Source organism: Peromyscus maniculatus, chromosome 10 (genome assembly GCF_049852395.1).
Source record: "Peromyscus maniculatus bairdii isolate BWxNUB_F1_BW_parent chromosome 10, HU_Pman_BW_mat_3.1, whole genome shotgun sequence".
NCBI classification, from domain to species: domain Eukaryota; kingdom Metazoa; phylum Chordata; class Mammalia; order Rodentia; family Cricetidae; genus Peromyscus; species Peromyscus maniculatus.
Window position 1 is genome coordinate 81,957,795 of NC_134861.1, and position 18,845 is coordinate 81,976,639.

The 18,845-nt window shown below is 36.1% G+C and overlaps 1 protein-coding gene across 2 annotated transcripts; it reads right to left on the reverse strand.

Moving 5' to 3' along the window:
* Window positions 1–388: 388 nt before the first annotated feature.
* LOC102904572 (UDP-glucuronosyltransferase 2B7-like) lies at window positions 389–15,207 on the reverse strand. Of its 2 annotated transcripts, XM_006983838.4 has the most exons (6): window positions 14,415–15,207; window positions 13,428–13,576; window positions 9,004–9,135; window positions 6,946–7,033; window positions 4,078–4,297; window positions 389–1,702 (listed from the first exon to the last, which is right to left on the reverse strand). In XM_006983838.4, exons 1-6 carry the CDS (start codon window positions 15,136–15,138, stop codon window positions 1,426–1,428), a joined length of 1,590 nt encoding a protein of 529 aa, XP_006983900.1. In that variant the 5' UTR covers window positions 15,139–15,207; the 3' UTR covers window positions 389–1,425. The 2 variants fall into 2 exon arrangements, with proteins under 2 accessions (XP_006983900.1, XP_042113525.1); XM_042257591.2 differs by lacking the exons at window positions 389–1,702; window positions 4,078–4,297 and adding an exon at window positions 6,548–6,777 and having other exon boundaries at window positions 14,415–15,197.
* Window positions 15,208–18,845: the final 3,638 nt, after the last annotated feature.

Genomic DNA, 18,845 nt, shown 5'->3' on the forward strand with positions numbered 1-18,845 from the left:
AACGGAAAGGTACAGGTCACCATGCAGTAAAGTGGCTTCCTTTTTTTTTTCTTTTTTTTTTTTTAACCAAAAATGTGTCAGGTAATCTAATTTCTTCCAGTGTAATATTTTTATTGAATATTTGGGAATTTCACACAAGGCACCCCATCACACTCTCCTCCTACTCCTCCCAGGTCCACACACCCTCCCCAGCATACTACCCTCCAAAGTACACCAAGTGCAATCTGTGCTGTCCATTCACTTCTTGAGGCATGGTCACACTCCCAGTGACCTGCTCTCTAAAGGTAACTGAATCATTCCACACACCCCTGGCAAAAGCCATCAATTGTGAAGAGCTGTGGGAAATTCATTAGGAAAAATCTTGAGTTGGTGTAATAAATAACAAAAATTATCAGCAAAGTATTTTGTATTTAAGAAAGATGGATTTCTAGGCTCATGTAGCACATAGGACTTGATTAACAATGTACCTAGAGCAAGTTATCCTGGATTTCAGTTGTATTCTGTCTTTAAAGGTGATTTAATTTTCAGTGTTTATGTGCATGCATCTGTATTTATGTGAAACTGAATTGTACATTGTTTTATCCTCTTACCAGGACATTTTAATTAATCTTCCACCTACATTTGTAATTCTCCACTAACTCTAGGACTTCTTTTTAATTCATACATCTTTATCCCCCTTTACTCTTGTTTTAATGTTCTTTAAATTTCACTTTACATTCATTGTTATTGTTGGTATTGTTGTTATGGTGGTGGTGGTGGTGGTGGTGTATGAGTGTGTATGTGTGTACATGCTGTGTGTATATAGGCATATGTGCATGTGTGTGCAGAGACACAGATTTAAGGCACAGAACAATTCTGTGATATTGGTTCTCTCCTTTCACAGTCTGTGGATTCTGGGGCTTGAACTCAGGTCCTCAGGTTTGTGTGACCCATGCCCCTACCAGCTGAAACATCTTGCTGCCCTTCATATTTGTTTCTATAAAATCATCTTTTTTCTTATAGAATTGGGTTCGTTGTATCCTGAAGCCTCTGTCCTCTACTTTGGTAGTTTAAATAAAATCTGCCTTGTCACTTTTTAAATAAATCATTTTTTTTTGACAAACACTGGTAGTTCATTTCATTCCATTGCATTTTAAAAATGATATCTCTGAAAAATTCACAATAAAAACTTCAGGCTTCCTATTCTTCTCCCATAAAGAAGATGGTGTTTCCATGGTTGTCATTGTTCTCAGGATTATTACATCAGTAAATCAGCACAAAATTAGTTATATAAGGAAATAAGTATTTTAAATGGTTAATTCCTTAATTTTTAAGGAATAAAATATGTAGATAAGTCAAGTAGCCCTATATCTCCTAAAAGAAGAAGCACCTGATACACAGTGCTAGAATTGAATGGAAGAGTCTTGCCTTCGTTCTTAAAGAAATCTATTCCTTTTTTTTCTTCCCAGTGTTTACAAAGAATTGGTAAACAATCAAGCAGCACTTCACAGCAAGGAAAACCATGGCTGCCATACAGACGAGTAGGAATCCAACCACATCCAGAGAGTGGTACTGGTACCAGGTGAGGTTATAGGCAAGTGGCTTCAGATGCTTGGCCCCTTTGTGGCGCATGACAAACTCAATCCAGAAGACGGCTCTGTCCAGGGGCTTCATAGGCTGGTCATGGTGAATGGTTGACAACCACATCACATTCTCTTTATAGCTAAAGGGAGACATGATGTGCATTGACTTACAGAATGAAGGTGAACACATATGTGTATAAATTTCTGTGTATCATCAAGTTGATCATATGGAAGTATAAAGAAAATTATTTGTTCATCACAGTAAAGATCTTATTAAATAATGTATCAGCTAGAACTTCTTCAACACACAGGATTTAAACAATAAGAGAAATGCTAGGAAAAGCAAATATTCATAAATAATAGATTGGACCCAGTTAACACCCCAAAGCAAAATAAACAAAATCAAAATGAGCTATCCTTTGAAGTTTTGAAACATGAGTCACTTAGAAAGCAAATATTAGTGTAGCTGGTATGAAGAATTCAGAACAGTAGAACAATTTGGAGATGCACAGCCAATGCATGCCATTTTCACTGTGATCCATATCTGGGCAAAGCTGATAAGGAGTTGGGATTGATGAGGAATTCATATTGACCACTTATCAGTGCTTTTCATTATAAACATAGATATGCAATGATTATTCATTTACTAGCTTCTTCTTAGTAAAAGACATTTACTTTTCTTTTCATAAATTTCTTCTTCTAGTTGTTAACTGTTAGATGGAAATAATAAAACTATATTTTCCTTTATTTGCAGGAAAATGTTTTTTACTCTAGGAACACTGTGAATCATTTTTACTGTAAACTAGAATTAGAGTAAATTAATGCAACTACTGTCCATGCTTTTCTTTTACATGTTGTGACTTTTCAATATTGAGTCTACCCTGAAATATATTAGAGAAATGCAGCCATATATACACAGAGAGAAGACAATGTTTTTCATACAAAGGCAGAAATAGTAATGTATTTTTGTTATACAGGACACGAGGCCTGTAATAAGGATGTTGCACAGTTTACTCAAGACTAATACAGTGTGTGTCATAAACCTTCAAAATGTATCATCTATTTCAGAAATCAGCTTCATCTAGTACCATCACTATGTCTATTAAGGATTAGAAATGTATGCAAGTATCTATACAAGAGGATTTTTACCTAATGATCAAGAAAAATATTATTTTTCAAAACCTGTAAAAAGAAAATTTGTTTCACAAAGTGCTTATTAGAATAACTAAAATTTGTTTAAATTGAGTTAACTTGCTTTAAAATGTATCTGTTGTTCTTTTGACACTAGTCTCTCTCTCTCTCTCTCTCTCTCTCTCTCTCTCTCTCTCTCTCTCTCTCTCTCTCTCTCTCTCTCTCTCTCTCTGGTGTCAAGACAGGGCTCCTCTGTGTAGCAGGCCTAGTTGTCCTGAAACTTGCTCTGTAGACCAGGCAGGCCCCAAACTCTCAGAAATCCACCTGCCTCTGCCTCCTGGGTGCTGGGATTAAAGGCATGCACCACCACTGCCCAGTTAAAATTTCTTTCTTTCTTTTCTCTCCCTCTCTCTGTTTCTCTCTCTCCTTCCTTCCTTCCTACCTTCCTCCCTTTCTTTCTTTTTTCCTTCCTTCCTTTCTTCCCCATTACAGTTTCAAACAAAATTTTTTCTGCATGAAATACATGCATAATATTGTTGATGAAAGAAAGACTATAATGAGGAAGCATAACGATTTAATGTTCTGAAGTATTTTGGAACGAAAATCATTATTGTGTAAGATATTTGGCAATTGAACAGCAATATGCCAAATTCTTTCTTTCAAATCAATTTTTCAAAATTACATAATTCTTCTAAACAAGGCAACCACAACTTGAAAATCTAAGGATATGCACTGTTTATAACTAGAATCCTTTTTTTTTGATGTTATTAATTGGATAAAAATCAAAGCTCTATTTTTCACCACAGATCAGCAATAGAATCAAATATTGGCAAATACAACTTTGTAAAATTAAATTTAATTGGAATTAGAGATTAATTTTATCCTACTGGTTAACAAAAAGCCATTATGAGGAGATTTTTTTTAAGTAAAAGAAAAATGGTGGCTCTGTTCATTTGCTTCACTATACTACAATTTCAACTGTCAGTAGGTATTTTAACAAATAAAACTCTATTTATTCTAAAATTAAATCTCTGATAATTTTTTTAGTAAAACAATTGTGAAGTACTTTGGTTTAGGTTGTTGGCACATATTTTTTATTCTAGAACTTTATAGGATGAAAGAGGAAGACATCAAGTTAAATCTAGACTGTCTAAAATAAAATAATGAGAAAACACATTGACATTCCTTCACTATCTAATGTAGGTCTTTTGTAGTATCGTTGTTTCTTTTGGTTAATTGCTGCTCTCTGGACCTTCTGATGAGAAATTATCTATAATTAATAGGCTAGTGGCATAGCTCAGTGACAGAATAGTTGCTCAGCATGCATGTGTAAAGTCCAGGGTTCCGATACAAGACAAATAAATAGATACATGGTTATACTCACGAAGGGTTGTTAATGACTGCCTTCAGTGCATTAAGCAGATCTGTACTTGTCATTGTATGAAAGTCAACTGCAACAGCTGCTCCTTTGGCCACCATGTGAGCAACATTATCATGTTGTTCCGCAAATAAAGGGATGCCAACCATGGGGATCCCATGATGGATCGCCTCATAAATGCCGTTGGCTCCACCATGAGTTACAAAAGCTTTAGTTTTTGGATGACCTAGGATCAGAAGAACAACAGAAAACATATTAAATACAACTCTTAGATATAAGTATAAATCTATAATAAAGTGGTCAAAGGGGCAGGGTATTTTTTAATATGAAAATTGAATTGAATTCCTTAATTTCCTTTAGTATCTCAGACCAAAAATCACCCAAGTACACGGTAGTGTAATGGAGAGAGCTGCACCTACTGTTTTCTTTTAAATGTGATGCTAGGGTTTACAGAAGAATTAGTTGAGAGATTAATGACAGATGTGGAATGAGACGACACTAGAACGATGGGAAGTGATTTTCAGTTGAACACACAGAGTACATACCGGATGGAAGAAAATGAATGTCTAAGGAAGACATGTTGTTGTTATAACTCACTGACTTAAAGAGTTCATATGTTCTTAGTGCCACTTATCTCTTTCTTGCTTTTTCTTCCATTACCCTCTTCCCAGGGTAACAAATGAAACCAAAGGTGCTTGAGGAATCAACAGGGAGACATTGTTGTGTAGGCTTGCTTTTTAGTACATACATATTCATGTGTGTGTGGAGAGGGTAGGGTTGGAAGAAGTTTTGCGGAGTGTGGTGATGCTGGCAGTCTCAGGAACCATAAACTGTTATCAAAAAATCCAGTGCCAAAAGTGGAAAACTTCACTATCACGCGGCAGGCGGGGGATAATCTCTGTCCAAGACTCTTCCCAAACAATATAGACCCTAGCCATTGTCCTTGACTGCTTCCCAGAACTTGAAGATAAGACCCTATTTGTGGTTGGAAGATTTCTGTGTCCCGGCCAGCCAGCAGTCAAGAGAAACTCTTCCACTCACATCCCCCAAGTAAACACACAGAGGCTTATATTAATAATAACTGCTTGGCCATTTGCTCAGGCTTATTACTGACTAGCTCTTACACTTAAATTAACCCATAATTCTTATCTATGTTTGGCCATGTGGCTTGGCAGCTTTTCTCAGTTCTGCCTTGTCATCTTGCTTCCTCTGTGTCTGTCTGGCAACTCCTGACTCAGCTATTCTTCTTCCCAGAATTCTCCTCTCTGCTTGCCCTGCCTATACTTCCTGCCTGGCTACTGGCCAATCAGCGTTTTATTTATCAACCAATCACAGCAACACACATTCATAGCATGCATACAGAACGACATTCCACAGCACCTATTGATGAAGACATTATACTCCTTAGACATAGGACCTGGAGGAATTGAGATGCAATTGACTTGGAAACTTCCTCTCTAAGGACTTTCATAGTATTAGAACATGCTACATAAGATCTCTAGGGAGAAATGTAATCAATAGTCTTATCAGCTTTCAAATCTATGAATTTTAACAATGACTGGCATGGCAAGATATCAATAATGGCAAAATTGTGGCACTTTTATCTTAGGATTAACCAAGGGTTGTCTAATTAGATTTGAGGTCAGCTCAGTAGTAAGAAATTCATGCTTGGTATTATAAACTTAGTCAACTATCCACGTCTGGAGAGATCATAGACCCCAAAGGAGAACCTCCTACTGTCATTTTCCAAAACAAGTATAATTACTAACTACATTCTAAACATCTATCCTTATAGCCAATATAAGTGTAGCTCTCACACTTCATCAAAATGCTTCCATTGCAGCAAGTGGACAATACTGCAGAGATCCACAGCTGGTCAAAATGAAGAGAATAAATGAACATTGGATACCCAAGATCAATCAGTGTACTTACGGCAGCTAAACTTCTAAATCAAAGGCTATGGAAACATTTTGGAAAAGGTGTGAGAAGAGTATAAGAGATAGAGGACCAGGATACCTGGTGGAAGAAAGTGTTTGGGAGATATTGTAGGGATGTTGCATCCATGAAATCTCAACAATGTGTTTGCCTAAATAAGACCTGAACAATGACAGTACCAGCTGACCTGCCAACATAGGGGAAATTTCACAGAGTCCTATTCCTAGAGGAAAAGATATGGGCAATCAATGGCTACCATGATGGAAGAGCCAGGTTTCTCCAGTATGAACTCCCTGATATATTATCCAATACTCTATTGTCAGCCCTAAACATGTGTATATAACAAGGAACAATAAGTGGACTCAGTGGGATGGGGAGGTGGTAGGGGGCAAAGCAGGAGTTGTAGGAGGGAGAGAGAAGGCTGAAAATGATGTAAATATAGTACTTATGTACAACTTTCTCAAAAATGAAATATTTCACAAAAGAGCAATAATAACTAACACATTTATTAAGCCTGATACAAGGCTTTTTAAGGCATCCAGGACAACCATGTAATCAGAGTGTTATATTGTTTCATGATAAACATTGTGAATTTTTTCTGATGGAAAATATTGTCATTGATGATTAAAAAGGACTACTGTTTCTTAGTGGTTTTTGAAAAATTTCTACTTTAGAAAAGAGGACAGGTATAAAATTGAATCAGTAAAATCCAAGGTATGTACAAAACACTCTCTGTAAGAGGCAGTTGCTTTTACAATGCACACATTGTTTCTGGAATAGAAAAAAACAATGTCAGCTCATACTGCATTTTCTTTCAAGTTAAAAATCAATATTTTAAAATTGGTTTTATTTTTGTGTTTTCTAAAAAGAATCAGTTTGCTTCCTGTTGCACTATAGTCTGTGACTCATGTTTTCAGTATTTGTTTCCCAGAGTCTTACCTAAAAGATCATTCTGAGGCATCCACTTGAACACCCTAGTATTGGGTCCTAAGGTGTCTGGTTTCTTGCCCTCAAATCTCCAAAGAACCTGTTAGAGGTTAGAGAATAATTTATACCAGGATTCAAAACTTAAAACATAGTATTTAAAAAGTTAGATGGTGCTTAGCTAAATACCGTTCACAGCCCAGGTGTTGGAAACCAGGAAAAGAGACTTTAGACAATAAGAACTATCAAAAAAGTGAGACAGAGTATGACAACAAATCGCCTGTGTTTCTCTTTATACTTAGTCAGTTGGATGTCATCATGATTTTTCCATGTGCAGTTACATACATACATGAGAGAGTTAATGACATGTGAATGTATTTTTAAAAAGTTTATGTGGTCATAATTCAGGTACAAGAAAAAATGATTAAACTTTTGCTATATACTTCTAATTTAATCCAATGATTAAAGTATTTGCTATATACTTCTAATTTTCCATTTTTAATTTCATGCCAGTTTAAAATAACCCCAGATTTTACTTATAGTCATCTTTCCTATGTTATTTTAATAGAATTTGGCATTTTTAGTTACTAATTATTTATTTTTTGAAATTATTCCATATTCACAGTTTTCTCTATTTAGGAGATTTTTGGAAAATATGTCTTCATGGAGAATCAGAGAATGAGTCATCTGTCCAACTCACCCTGATAATAATCTCACAGGGTGTAAATGTTTAAATCCACTAACTGCCAGTGATATGGTTGCCTGGCAGAGCATTTCCCCAGGACATAAAGGTCCACATGCTTGCTTGCACCCTTCTGCATGTTGAAGAGGTGGTGCCTCCACCATGAAAATAGCAACCACAGAGAGTGATTTTGACATATTTTTTTTTAACAAACAAAACATAAAATCTAATATTCCTCATCTTTTGGTGAGAAATCGATTCTACTTAGGAATCATAAGAAGCATAGAGCATCTCGTCACATGAGTCACATTACTGTCACTGAGACTGAGTGTTCCTTTCATATAGAAAAAGAAGCTGGCTTGCTGCTCATAAGTGATAGTAGCTGTAGAAACAATAACAAAATCCTAGTGGTGCCACATTGGTTCCATGTGATTGCACAACACTTTGAGGTTAATATGACTTTTGAAATCCCAAGCAGTTCTAAAGCCAGACCACACAAATGGTGCTAATTTTAGAAATCCCAAGCTTCCCTCATAAATTGGAGCTCCACCTACATGTTTAATATCTGTTTGCTGCAAAATGTTTAAACTTAACTTCGGGATCTCAAGGGAAACCAGCACAAGTGATACAGGGAGACTTCATGTGATAGAAAGCTAAAGTCCAGTTCCTAAGTACTCCCATAGTTCTATGGATGATGTTTGATTATGTATAGGTCACCAAAAGGACAGGAAACACTCCACCCTCTCTTTTACATCTTCCTGTTATCTTTCTGTTTTAGGTTTTGGGAGGTCCTAGAAGGGCCAATTCTTCCATTTTTCTCAATGAACGTGGTACAAAAGGACTGAGGTGCTAGCCTTCTTCTCTCTTTCTCTGAAAAGTCTTCTGAATGCTAACTAAGCAATCCTAGTCCAGAATTCTCATAAAGAGGGAAGGGTTCCCTGGGGAATCTAGATGCTACTAGAAGTCTACTATATGTTATACCACAGAATTTTTTCAATATCTGCTAATAATGCTATTAAATAAAACTTCATTTTCCCCTGAATGTTTAGATTTGAACAAGACAAGGCTCAAGAAAAAGGAGTGACTATTGAGAATTTAGTTGTTTGTTTTTGTTTTTTTGTTTTGTTTTTTGTTTGTTTGGTTTTTTTTTGCTTACAGTATGATCACTCACCATGCTTCTCTGTGATCATGATGTTTATGTCAATGTTAATGTCAATCAAAAACACATTCTGCAGAATTTGCTATATTTAACCTTTATTTTTTTTAAACTGGCTTTATTTTAAGGCAAATCATAATACTTCATTTTTCATAAAGGATCCTTCCAGTGTCAGACCTTTCCAGATGTTAATAAACTCAGTAGATAATTGCCTTCCATGAGGGCACCATCTTACCTTTTGTGGAATCTGTGCCAGGGCTGATGCAATTGTGTTGGCCCGTTCTTGTGTTATGTTTCTGATCATCGACCCCAGAGAAAATACCACCACACCATGTTCCCCAGAGCTCTGTGCAAACTCTTCCATTTCCTGTGGATACAGAAATTGTTTTACTACCGGAAATCAAGCGCAGATGAAATGCTATTGAAATTGCCATTAAACTAGGAGAAAAATGAAGTATTAAGTATTACAGGACTGATAAGTACTACTGGTCAAGCACATATAAGACAATCATTGCTGTCTTAATCATTTATGGGGATCAGCACTATGTATATTCCCATCTTTGAGCAACAAGTATTTCAAGTATTACATTCCAAAAAAATTAAAATTGCAATAAGTCCATCATATGAGGTGATCAGAAAGTTGTAATCCTCATTTACATTTATTTCTTAACATATAGAAAATGTGATTTTTCCCCTTTCTTTCATTTCCTGTGACCAGTGGTGATTTAATATAAATAAGGACAGTGATATAAAACATTTTTTGCTGTGACATATATGTCTGTAAGTTATGTAATATAAACCTTACACCATTGTTGATTTAGAGTACTAAAGGATTCTGATAAAACAATTAAAAATGTAATATTTACATATGCAATCTGTATAGTAATTTTTTGAAGCTGTGTTTGAAGAAGATATTTTTATTGTTTATAAAAGTATAATACATATTGATCATACACAAATTAATTTCACTTTGTATAGTTCAGATACATATATTATTCATGTATAAATATTGCAAGACACTTGAAACAATTTATAAACTTCTGATTTCTTTTTTTTTAAGGAAAGAAGTCACAAAAGCATTTGATAAGCGCTGGAAAAGCAGGTAATTGTGGAAGAGAAAAATATGAATTTTAACATTTATTTTTACTTAGTGTGTTTGTGTGTGTGTGTGTGTGTGTGTGTATAAAACAGTAACCATGAGGAGGGCAGAAGACAAAAAAACAATCTTCAGAAGTTTTCTCTTTTCACCATTTATGCTTATTTCCATGGATGAAACTCAAGTTATCAGGTTTTCAGTCTAGTCTTTTGCCTGCTGAGTCATATTTTCAGACTAAATACAGAAATTTTAACACAGAATAAGACAAAGTTTACAATATATAATTCAGGTTAAAATCTTGTTTGTGAAACATAGTAACAATTATTGTTATAACCAGTTATGATCATTGCATTGTTGCACATTGTTTTTCTTGTTTTCTATCCCTTGTTCTAATACTAATAACACTGCCCATTTCCCTTAGTGGAAATCGAGGAATCCTTCAAGTACAGGATAAAAATGTGCAAAACCTACACACGTGTGGAATCATCCTTTGATCATGGAAAACTACTGTGTATAGTCTAGATGATTAACATTCAAACCATTATTGGATGTTAACCTTTAAAACTACTTCAGTGGTTGGTGAGAAGGCTCAGTAGGGAGGATTCTTATTACTAAGTCTGATGACCTGAATTTGATCCTGTAATCCACATGCTAGAAGAAAAAACAGACTTCTGGAATTTGCCTTTAACATTTGTACATGTACTATGATGTCCTTCTCTCCACATGCATACACAGTAGTATATATGCACACATACATCACACAAATTAAAAATAATTGAAAAATACTTTAATGTTATGTAGTTGCTACTGATATAAAAATGCAAGAATTCTTTGGCTATCGTAGTATATGTCATTAAAAAAAAGCTTACTCTCTATAACTGTCTTACAACTGTTGTGGTGATATATTGTGTCCCCCAATGTATTGTGCACCCTAATAAAGTTTATCTGAGGATCAGAGGAAAAAGGCAGTCACTATATTAAACATGGAACTCAGGCAATGGAAGCATGCCTTTCTACTTAGCATTTAGGAAGCAGAGATCCATCCAGATCTCTGTGAGTTCAAGGCCACACTGGGGAACAGAGCCAGGCATGATGCCACTTGCCTTTAATCCAGCACCATCCATAGAGGTCTGGAGGTCTGTACGGACAGACAGGAAATGATGTAGTTGGGTCGAGAGAGGAAATGATATGACAGAATGGAAAGGCATAGGAGTGAGTATACAGGAAGTAGGTCTCTTTGCAGGCTGAGGGCTGATAAGGTGAGGTTTGTTGTGGCTTGTCCTATTCTTCTGATCTCTCTGTTTTAACTCTAATAACTGGCTCTGAGTTTTTTAATTATAAGACCATTTAACAATTTGTCTTACAAACTGTGATGTTCATTTCATATCAGATATTATGTCAGAATGACAGGATAATTTATATCTAGTTACTGTTTTCATAAGCAGGTGGTAAGAATAACTAGGTGTTCATGCGCAGTATATATTTTTTCTATGGTTATTCTGGCAAGGAGCTGTGATGCCAGGACCCCATTCCCCAATGAAGTTTTAGTGGTCTCCTGTAATCTGGCATAAGACAGAAAAAACATCATCAGTCTTCCCAAGGAATGAGCCCCAAACTCGTTATCCAATACCAATAGATCTGCTCCTTAAAAAATGTATGCATATGAGCAACACTCAATGGACTCAAACATTGTATTATGTGTTCTCTCTCTCTCTCTCTCTCTCTCTCTCTCTCTCTCTCTCTCTCTCTCTCTCTCTCTCTCTCTCTCTCGTGTGTGTGTGTGTGTGTGTGTGTGTGTGTGTGTTTAATGACAAAGAAAAAACAAACAAAAAACCTCTTTGTCAATAGAGTAAATGATTCCTTTTATACCCTAAGCTACAAAACTGTGAGATCTCAAGTGAGTAGTGCATTAATTAGTAGACTGAAAGCAAGGAAATGTTGAGTTTTCTTGTAAAGTAATTGAAGCCAAAAATTCATGATATTGAGGAATGGTCTTCTGCTTATGCTAAGATACTGTTGAAGAATCTTGACAGGATACATTTTAGGTTTGCACTTTTTTCTTCCTGTTTCCAAAATTTATACATTTACTTTCCTAAGTATATATGGTATATATCTTTTAGGACACTGCTTGAGAATGTGTTAAAATTCTCATTATTATTGAAGAAGTAAATATAAAGTTTCTTCAAATATAAGATAATTACTAGTTTTAGTAAATCATTATGGTTTGAATGCAAATGTCTCCCTTCATGCTCACTGGTAGATCCTTTGGCTGCTGGTCATTACACTTTTTGGGGAGTTTTGGAAATTTTATGAAGGTAAGTCTACTTGACTCCATCAGGTAATTGTTTTCTTATGTTGGGGGCAGTCCAACTAATGCTCTACTTCCTTCATGGTATGGACAGTTCCTTCCATACACTTCTGCCCCCAATAGGGTCTGCCTTAATCTAGGACCAGCACCAACAGAGCCGAGTCCTGAAACTTCCGAGTCCATGACCAATATATATCATTTGGTACTGTGGTTTGTTCTGTCAGGAATGTTGTCTCAGTCTAACAGTAACAACAAAAATACTGGTGACAGAAATACTCAACATTAACTTGGCATTACCCACTTAGAAATTGAGATACTTAGTTTCACTGGTTTTAATCTTTCTCCCAAAGTCCATATGATCTTGGTACTGTTAGACTCTGATTAGATGTACTGTGATCTATGAGTATTCTATTCTATGCTCACCTTTTTGCTAGCTAAACTGTAATAGCAGCCTCCTAAGGTTCTTTATTTCCAGTCTCGCTTCTGTGCAACCCAAGTCAGGGAACTGCACATCGAAGGTGCTTTTTTTTTTTTAATTTTAAAGAAAATCTGATCTTAATTCTCCTCAGTTCAGTTCCCTTCTCTGCTCATAATGACATAATTAACATTTGAACCACTTTCCTATTATGAACTTTTAAATATTATGTTTATCAAAAGCCCCCCCCCCCCCCGCTGTCTATACCTTCTTACTTAAGCACACATACAGTCCTAACTTCTTATCTTTTTATATCATCTTAGCCTTATCCTTTGACCTCTCTTTCACATCTTGGGGTTTTTTGTTTTGTTTTGTTTTGTTTTTTAAATCAATAATTTTAGGATGTGTTTTATTATTTCTATTCAATTGTCTCTTTATATTATAATCACTTCCTTAAATATATTCCACTCAGTTTTTATTGAGTATAGTCTATCTTCCAAAATGGGTTTGGTTTAGGCAGAAACTTCTCTACGTTGTTTCTCTACATACCGAGAACTTATTGAGATGTATGTTAATCACTTGACAGTTTTTGCATGAATATGCATCACTTTATTATAGCATTGAATTAAGCTGTTTCCCCAAGGTTCTTGTGTTATTCCATAAATGGAAGGAAATGCATAGATCTGTGGCTGTTTTAACCTTGAGCATCCATTTGGCAGGATGTTTTCCCCCACTTCTGATTCTTTCTCACTGGAAGAAAAACTAAAAGAATGGTGTAGAACCATTTTTACTGAAATGATGGAAAAATGAAACAAAACTAAACTAAAAGGATGTACTTACCTTAGGCAAGGGTTTGGCAGGTTTGCAGTGGAGTCCTCCAACAAACTCAATGTTTGGTAAAGATGGGCGAGGAAATTCTAAGTCCCAGTAAGACCGAATGAGCCACATTTCTGCTTTCTTCATCGTGTCAACCATAGTAGTAGGTCTTCCTAAATAGAGAAAGGAGTTGGAGATGGAAGAGCAAAATGGTAATGAAAGTATTGCCATATGAATAAAATATATATTGTCTGAAAAATTTTGAAATGATTTTACTCAAAGTGTATATTCATGAAACAAATATATTTACTTTATGTACAATGCAATTTATTTGTGGTTTACATAATATATGTATATTAAAGGTAAACTCAGATGAAATGCTAAGTCACCTTAATAATTCAGCAATCCTATTCATTATATAATCCATGAAGCCCCGATGTATCTGCCATGCATTTTGTTCTATTCTAAAGCTTCATAAAAGCAGATACAAATATAAATGAGCATTTTAGCTCCAGAGTCAAGCTATCCCAGCATAATTATGGACACAGCTTTTGCAGGAATTATGTTAATTTCTACAACAAACAAGCTATCCCTTGATTCTTTGTTTTCTAAGAGGGTTATGCCTGAAAGAATTTCTGGCATCTATCTTTACTTTTCCTTTGTATTAGCAATGTAATAATATCTATTTCTTTGTAGAAATATTTACAAATATTATCTGGAAAGTTTTCAGAAACCACGAGAGTAGAAATTTTTGCTCTTGCTTAATTGTGCCTTTCTTTTTAAAACTAGAATACCATGACTGCCAACAATACCACCAAAATATATTTGGGTCCAAGCTTCAGTAGTTTAGGTCTTTAAAATGGAGGTTTGGACATGATGCTGTAGTGAGATTGTTGTACAATATTGTGTTTCATTTAATCATTTCAGCATGAAAGACATCTTGCATCTAAGAATATCTTTAAGAGTAATGAAAGGTAGGCCCTCATCCTCCTGATGAGAGACACAACTTACCTAAAATTTCACTGAAAAATGGATCCCAATCTTTAGCAGGAAATGACTCATAGAAAAAGTCAAAATAAAGCAAACATATCATATTTTCTACCCTCTCCATGAATGTCATTTGGCCACTTAACCCTGACAAAACAATAGGTACGTAGGAGGGAGGGAATATAAGTCCTCCACTGTACTTTTCTATTGCATAGCCATTACCAAAGCGAAGACTGTACACAAAGGGTACTTGGAGTAACTCAGCTATCAGCTCACCACAGGGACCAATAGCATCTGAAAGAACAACATCAAACTTGGATTTCTGTAGTTTTGATATAAGCTGTTTGTTCGAAACTGCTTCTCTACAAAGCTTTAACCACAAATCAGAAAATTGCCCAAACATTATGTTCATCGATGGGTAATATCTCCAACATGTATCTTTCGGCACATCATATACCCACATATTGACCCATTGGGTAAAAAACTTTTCTACTTCATCATTATTGGAAGCTGTAGGAAATGTTTCATATTTAAGACCAGATGGTTTTTTGGGATCGAGAAAGATAGAAGATGAAGGTCTCAGAACAGTCACTTCATGACCCCTTTGTACAAGTTCATCCAGTATTATCTTTAAATTCATCCAGTGACTGTATTCCATCGGCCATACCAACACCTTCCCACAGTTCCCATATCTGAAGTAGCAACTCATCTGCATCAGGAGCAGAACAGACATCCACTTCACAAGCATCCTGGGAAATAAAAATCCTTCTGTTCACAGCGTGTTTCCTTCTGTCTGTCACTACTTGCACTTTTATCTAAGAAGAAATTAGCCCAGAAGTTAATATATAACTTGCATTGATTAAAGCCGGTAACTGAATGACTATATGACCTTCAGCATATTGAAGGACAGAATAGAGAAGGCTAATTTTATTTGCTACCCTTTTACATGAGTGTGTTTAATGTCTCTTTTATGATAATGTGTTTTCAATAAGCTAGGGGCTGATGAGTGCATGTGCAATCATCTAAGATGCATAGATACTAGAATAGTCTATAAAATGTCTTTCAAAAGCAGTGAGAGGACTAATGTGGCTGCTTTCTGAATTCTCCTCTAAACAGAATGGAAAGCATATTAATTTACACAGCTGTTCATTATTTCTTCCATAGAATGAATAAAAAATTGTAGTAATATTCTTAGATGTACTTATGTACATAAAATTCACCAAGTTAAACTGTGTGACAAATGTTTTATAGTATATTTGCAATAAAGCATAAACTCCTTGACTACAAGTTTGCAAAAATTTCATGAGAAGCAGTAACCTTTTTCAGTCATCACTTTGGCAAAGCCAAAAAACCTGTGAAAGTGAAACAAGCCATTCTACTAGCACATTCTAGGAAGGGCCAAAGTATGAAAGGATGTGTTGAGATAGCACATCCTGGGTGTAAGGGCCAGAAGCAGTGGATGGCTGGGGCAGAACAACATTCTCTGGGCATTACAGAACCATTACACATATGAATCACAGACTGTGGCTGGATGCACAAAACCCATACAAGTTTAAAACACCCATAATCCCAGAATGGATGGGGGATAATTGAAGTCCCATGTCTACCTGAGGAATTATTGGTAGGTGTTGACTGCTAGGGAGGAAGAGTGAGAAGCTCCAGTCTTGAGAGGGGCAATCATGCTCCAGGAGATGACGTTATACCCATCCACATCCTGATTGTATGTGTAAGTGAACTCAACTGGGTTTCAAAAATGAACTTCCGAAGTTGGGAGTGAAAAACAGTGTGGGGTAGTGAGAAAAATGGAGGGGAGAGCTGGTGTTTGACCAATACATATTATATACATGTCTCAAACTGTCAAAAAATAAAACAAAGGTCTTATAAAAGGAAACTGAGCACAAGGCATCTACAGTCTTGGCTCAGAAAGCAACTCTGAACCACAGGGAACTTAACCTGCCATGGAGAAAGGAAACAGGAGACTCCTAGTAGCTTCTTGTCGTGATCTGGATGGAAGAAGGCCTTGTTTCTCAGAATCTTTGCAGCTGGTTTGGTGAGCTTCGCAGTTAAGACACGATTGTATATTACCAGAGTAAAATAATCCAGTACATATTTCTTCCTCTATCACCAGATCCTCTGGCATAGATCATCTTAAGTTGTGTTGTAAGTTATCTGACCAACTTACCTATGACCCCTGTGCCTTATGTCACCCTGCTCTGTAATCCTGATACCTATCCTGTGTACATTCACAAACTGAGAAGCATATGGGAAATCTATTCTATATGTTTCACTCAGTAGAATCCCTTGTAAAATAATAATAAATGTGCTCACTCTTCTGTTACCATTATAGCATTCACCAGAGCATGTTTCTACATACTTGCCTCTACAAAAAGCTTGGTTCAATGCCTGAATGGATTGATTCAGAGAAGGTCCCATGACCCCACCACAACAGCTAAATAGGACACCCTATTTTTCTACCATACCAAGGCTCTCACAAGCCAATTACCTGGTTTGACTTATTCATCTATACCTCTAAGATGCTTTAATAACTGATTACCTTTTTCTCAGACTCTCAGAGTCTTATAAAGACACTGGTAAGTATTGAATAAATGCACCTATATACCATTCACTCCAGGAAACAGCATATCTGCTATTTCTGAGAATGTCAACTCCTACAAGTGCATCCATGCAGTCACTGGATGCTGATTCATGTTCTACTCCAGGCCCTTGATGTGGTCCAGTAATCCCTTAAGATTTCAGGTTGGTATCCTATCTACTATATTACATTCATGAATGGACATGCCTGGACTCAACATGGTGACCCCATCCTATATAACCTGTAGAAAATGCAGAGCTGATCATGTAATGCTAAGACTAATAGTTATCCAGCTTGCTAGAAGAGTTGAAAAGTAAATTATGATAAAAGTGCACAACCCATTCAGCCTAGGACAAAGAAACATACACCAATATCACTGCTTACTATAGCTGAAGATGCTGTAAAGACACTGTACTAAAACACTCTAAACACAGTAAAAATTATCATTGAGAAGTTTTAATTATTTAAAAATAAGATCCACTCATTAGTTATTTTTGTCATCATTAGGTGAGTGCCTGACAAAAAAGCAAGTTATAGGAGGAATGGTTTATGTTGGCTTATATTTTAAGCAACTGGTGTCCATCATGTCATTGAATCTGTAAGAATGTTCATGGTGATGAGAGCCTTAACAGTTATTCCTTGTATGCTGTAGAACTAAAAAGTTAATATTCTTTGGAAATGCCTGCACATAAATACCCAAGAATTATATCATAATGCCCTAGGCATTTCTTAATCAAGTCAAGTTAATAACTGAAAGTAGCCACTATGCCATCCTACATATAAATTAAATACAGTTGACTTGCTCTGTGGGCAAATCACAACACAGTGACACAAAATTTATAAAACAATAAGACAAAATATGACTCTATGGGAGAAGCAGAACTATAAGAAACTGAAATAGACATATTTCCTTATTAATCTTAGAGTAAATTAGAAATAAGAAATTGAGTTAAACATACAGACAAATAACGTCAACAAAAGCAATATTGGGATTGAACTATTATCAAAACCCAACTGACCTAACTAATGTTGATAGCAGATTTTACACAATAGTTGTGGGATATATATTCTACCATCAGAACATGGCACATTCTCCGGATCTATCAGTCATAAATTAGGCTCACAAAACGATCCTCAGTATGTTCTGAAAACCTAAACATTCAATTTTTCTCTATTTATTCTTTTACAATTTCAACAAAACAACCACTCTCACTTTATTTTTGAAGTACCCTGGTGATTTGACAGCCAGGAGAAAGATGATAGGCGAAATCAGAACCTTGTGAGGCTCTAAGTGTTACATGTGGCCTCAGCAGATCCCACACAGGATGTATTGCTTGTCAAGCAAACAACAGAAGTTTGGAATTCAGATCTTCTGTGTTCTAACCTCTGTTGCAGCTGAATTCTTACCTTCCACAATTTCAAGGTCTCTCAACACATTGTCTTCTCTTTGGTGGCAACTCAGGTTATAAATATCTCTCTATATAAAATTCATTGTCCTTCCTCATCTCCTCTAGTATTGTATAGTGTGTGGGTACATGTGTGACATCAGGCTGCTATGTACTCTTCAGAGGTCTACCTTAAATGGACCATTCTTTACTAATCAGTGTAAGTAACTAACACTGCATATTAAAGAGACCTGGTTCCTCCCTCCCTCCCTCCCTCCCTCCCTCCCTCCCTCCCTCCCTCCCTCCCTCCCTCCTTTCCTCCCTCCCTCCTTCCCTTTCTCCTCCCTCCCTCCTTCCTTCCTTTCTCCTTTCAATCTTGACTTCTATTTCCTTGTCTATATTTGCTTCCTGTGCTGCTCTAGTGGTTGGAGAGATCCATGGGTGAGGGGACTATAGCACCAACAGAGGATGACTTCT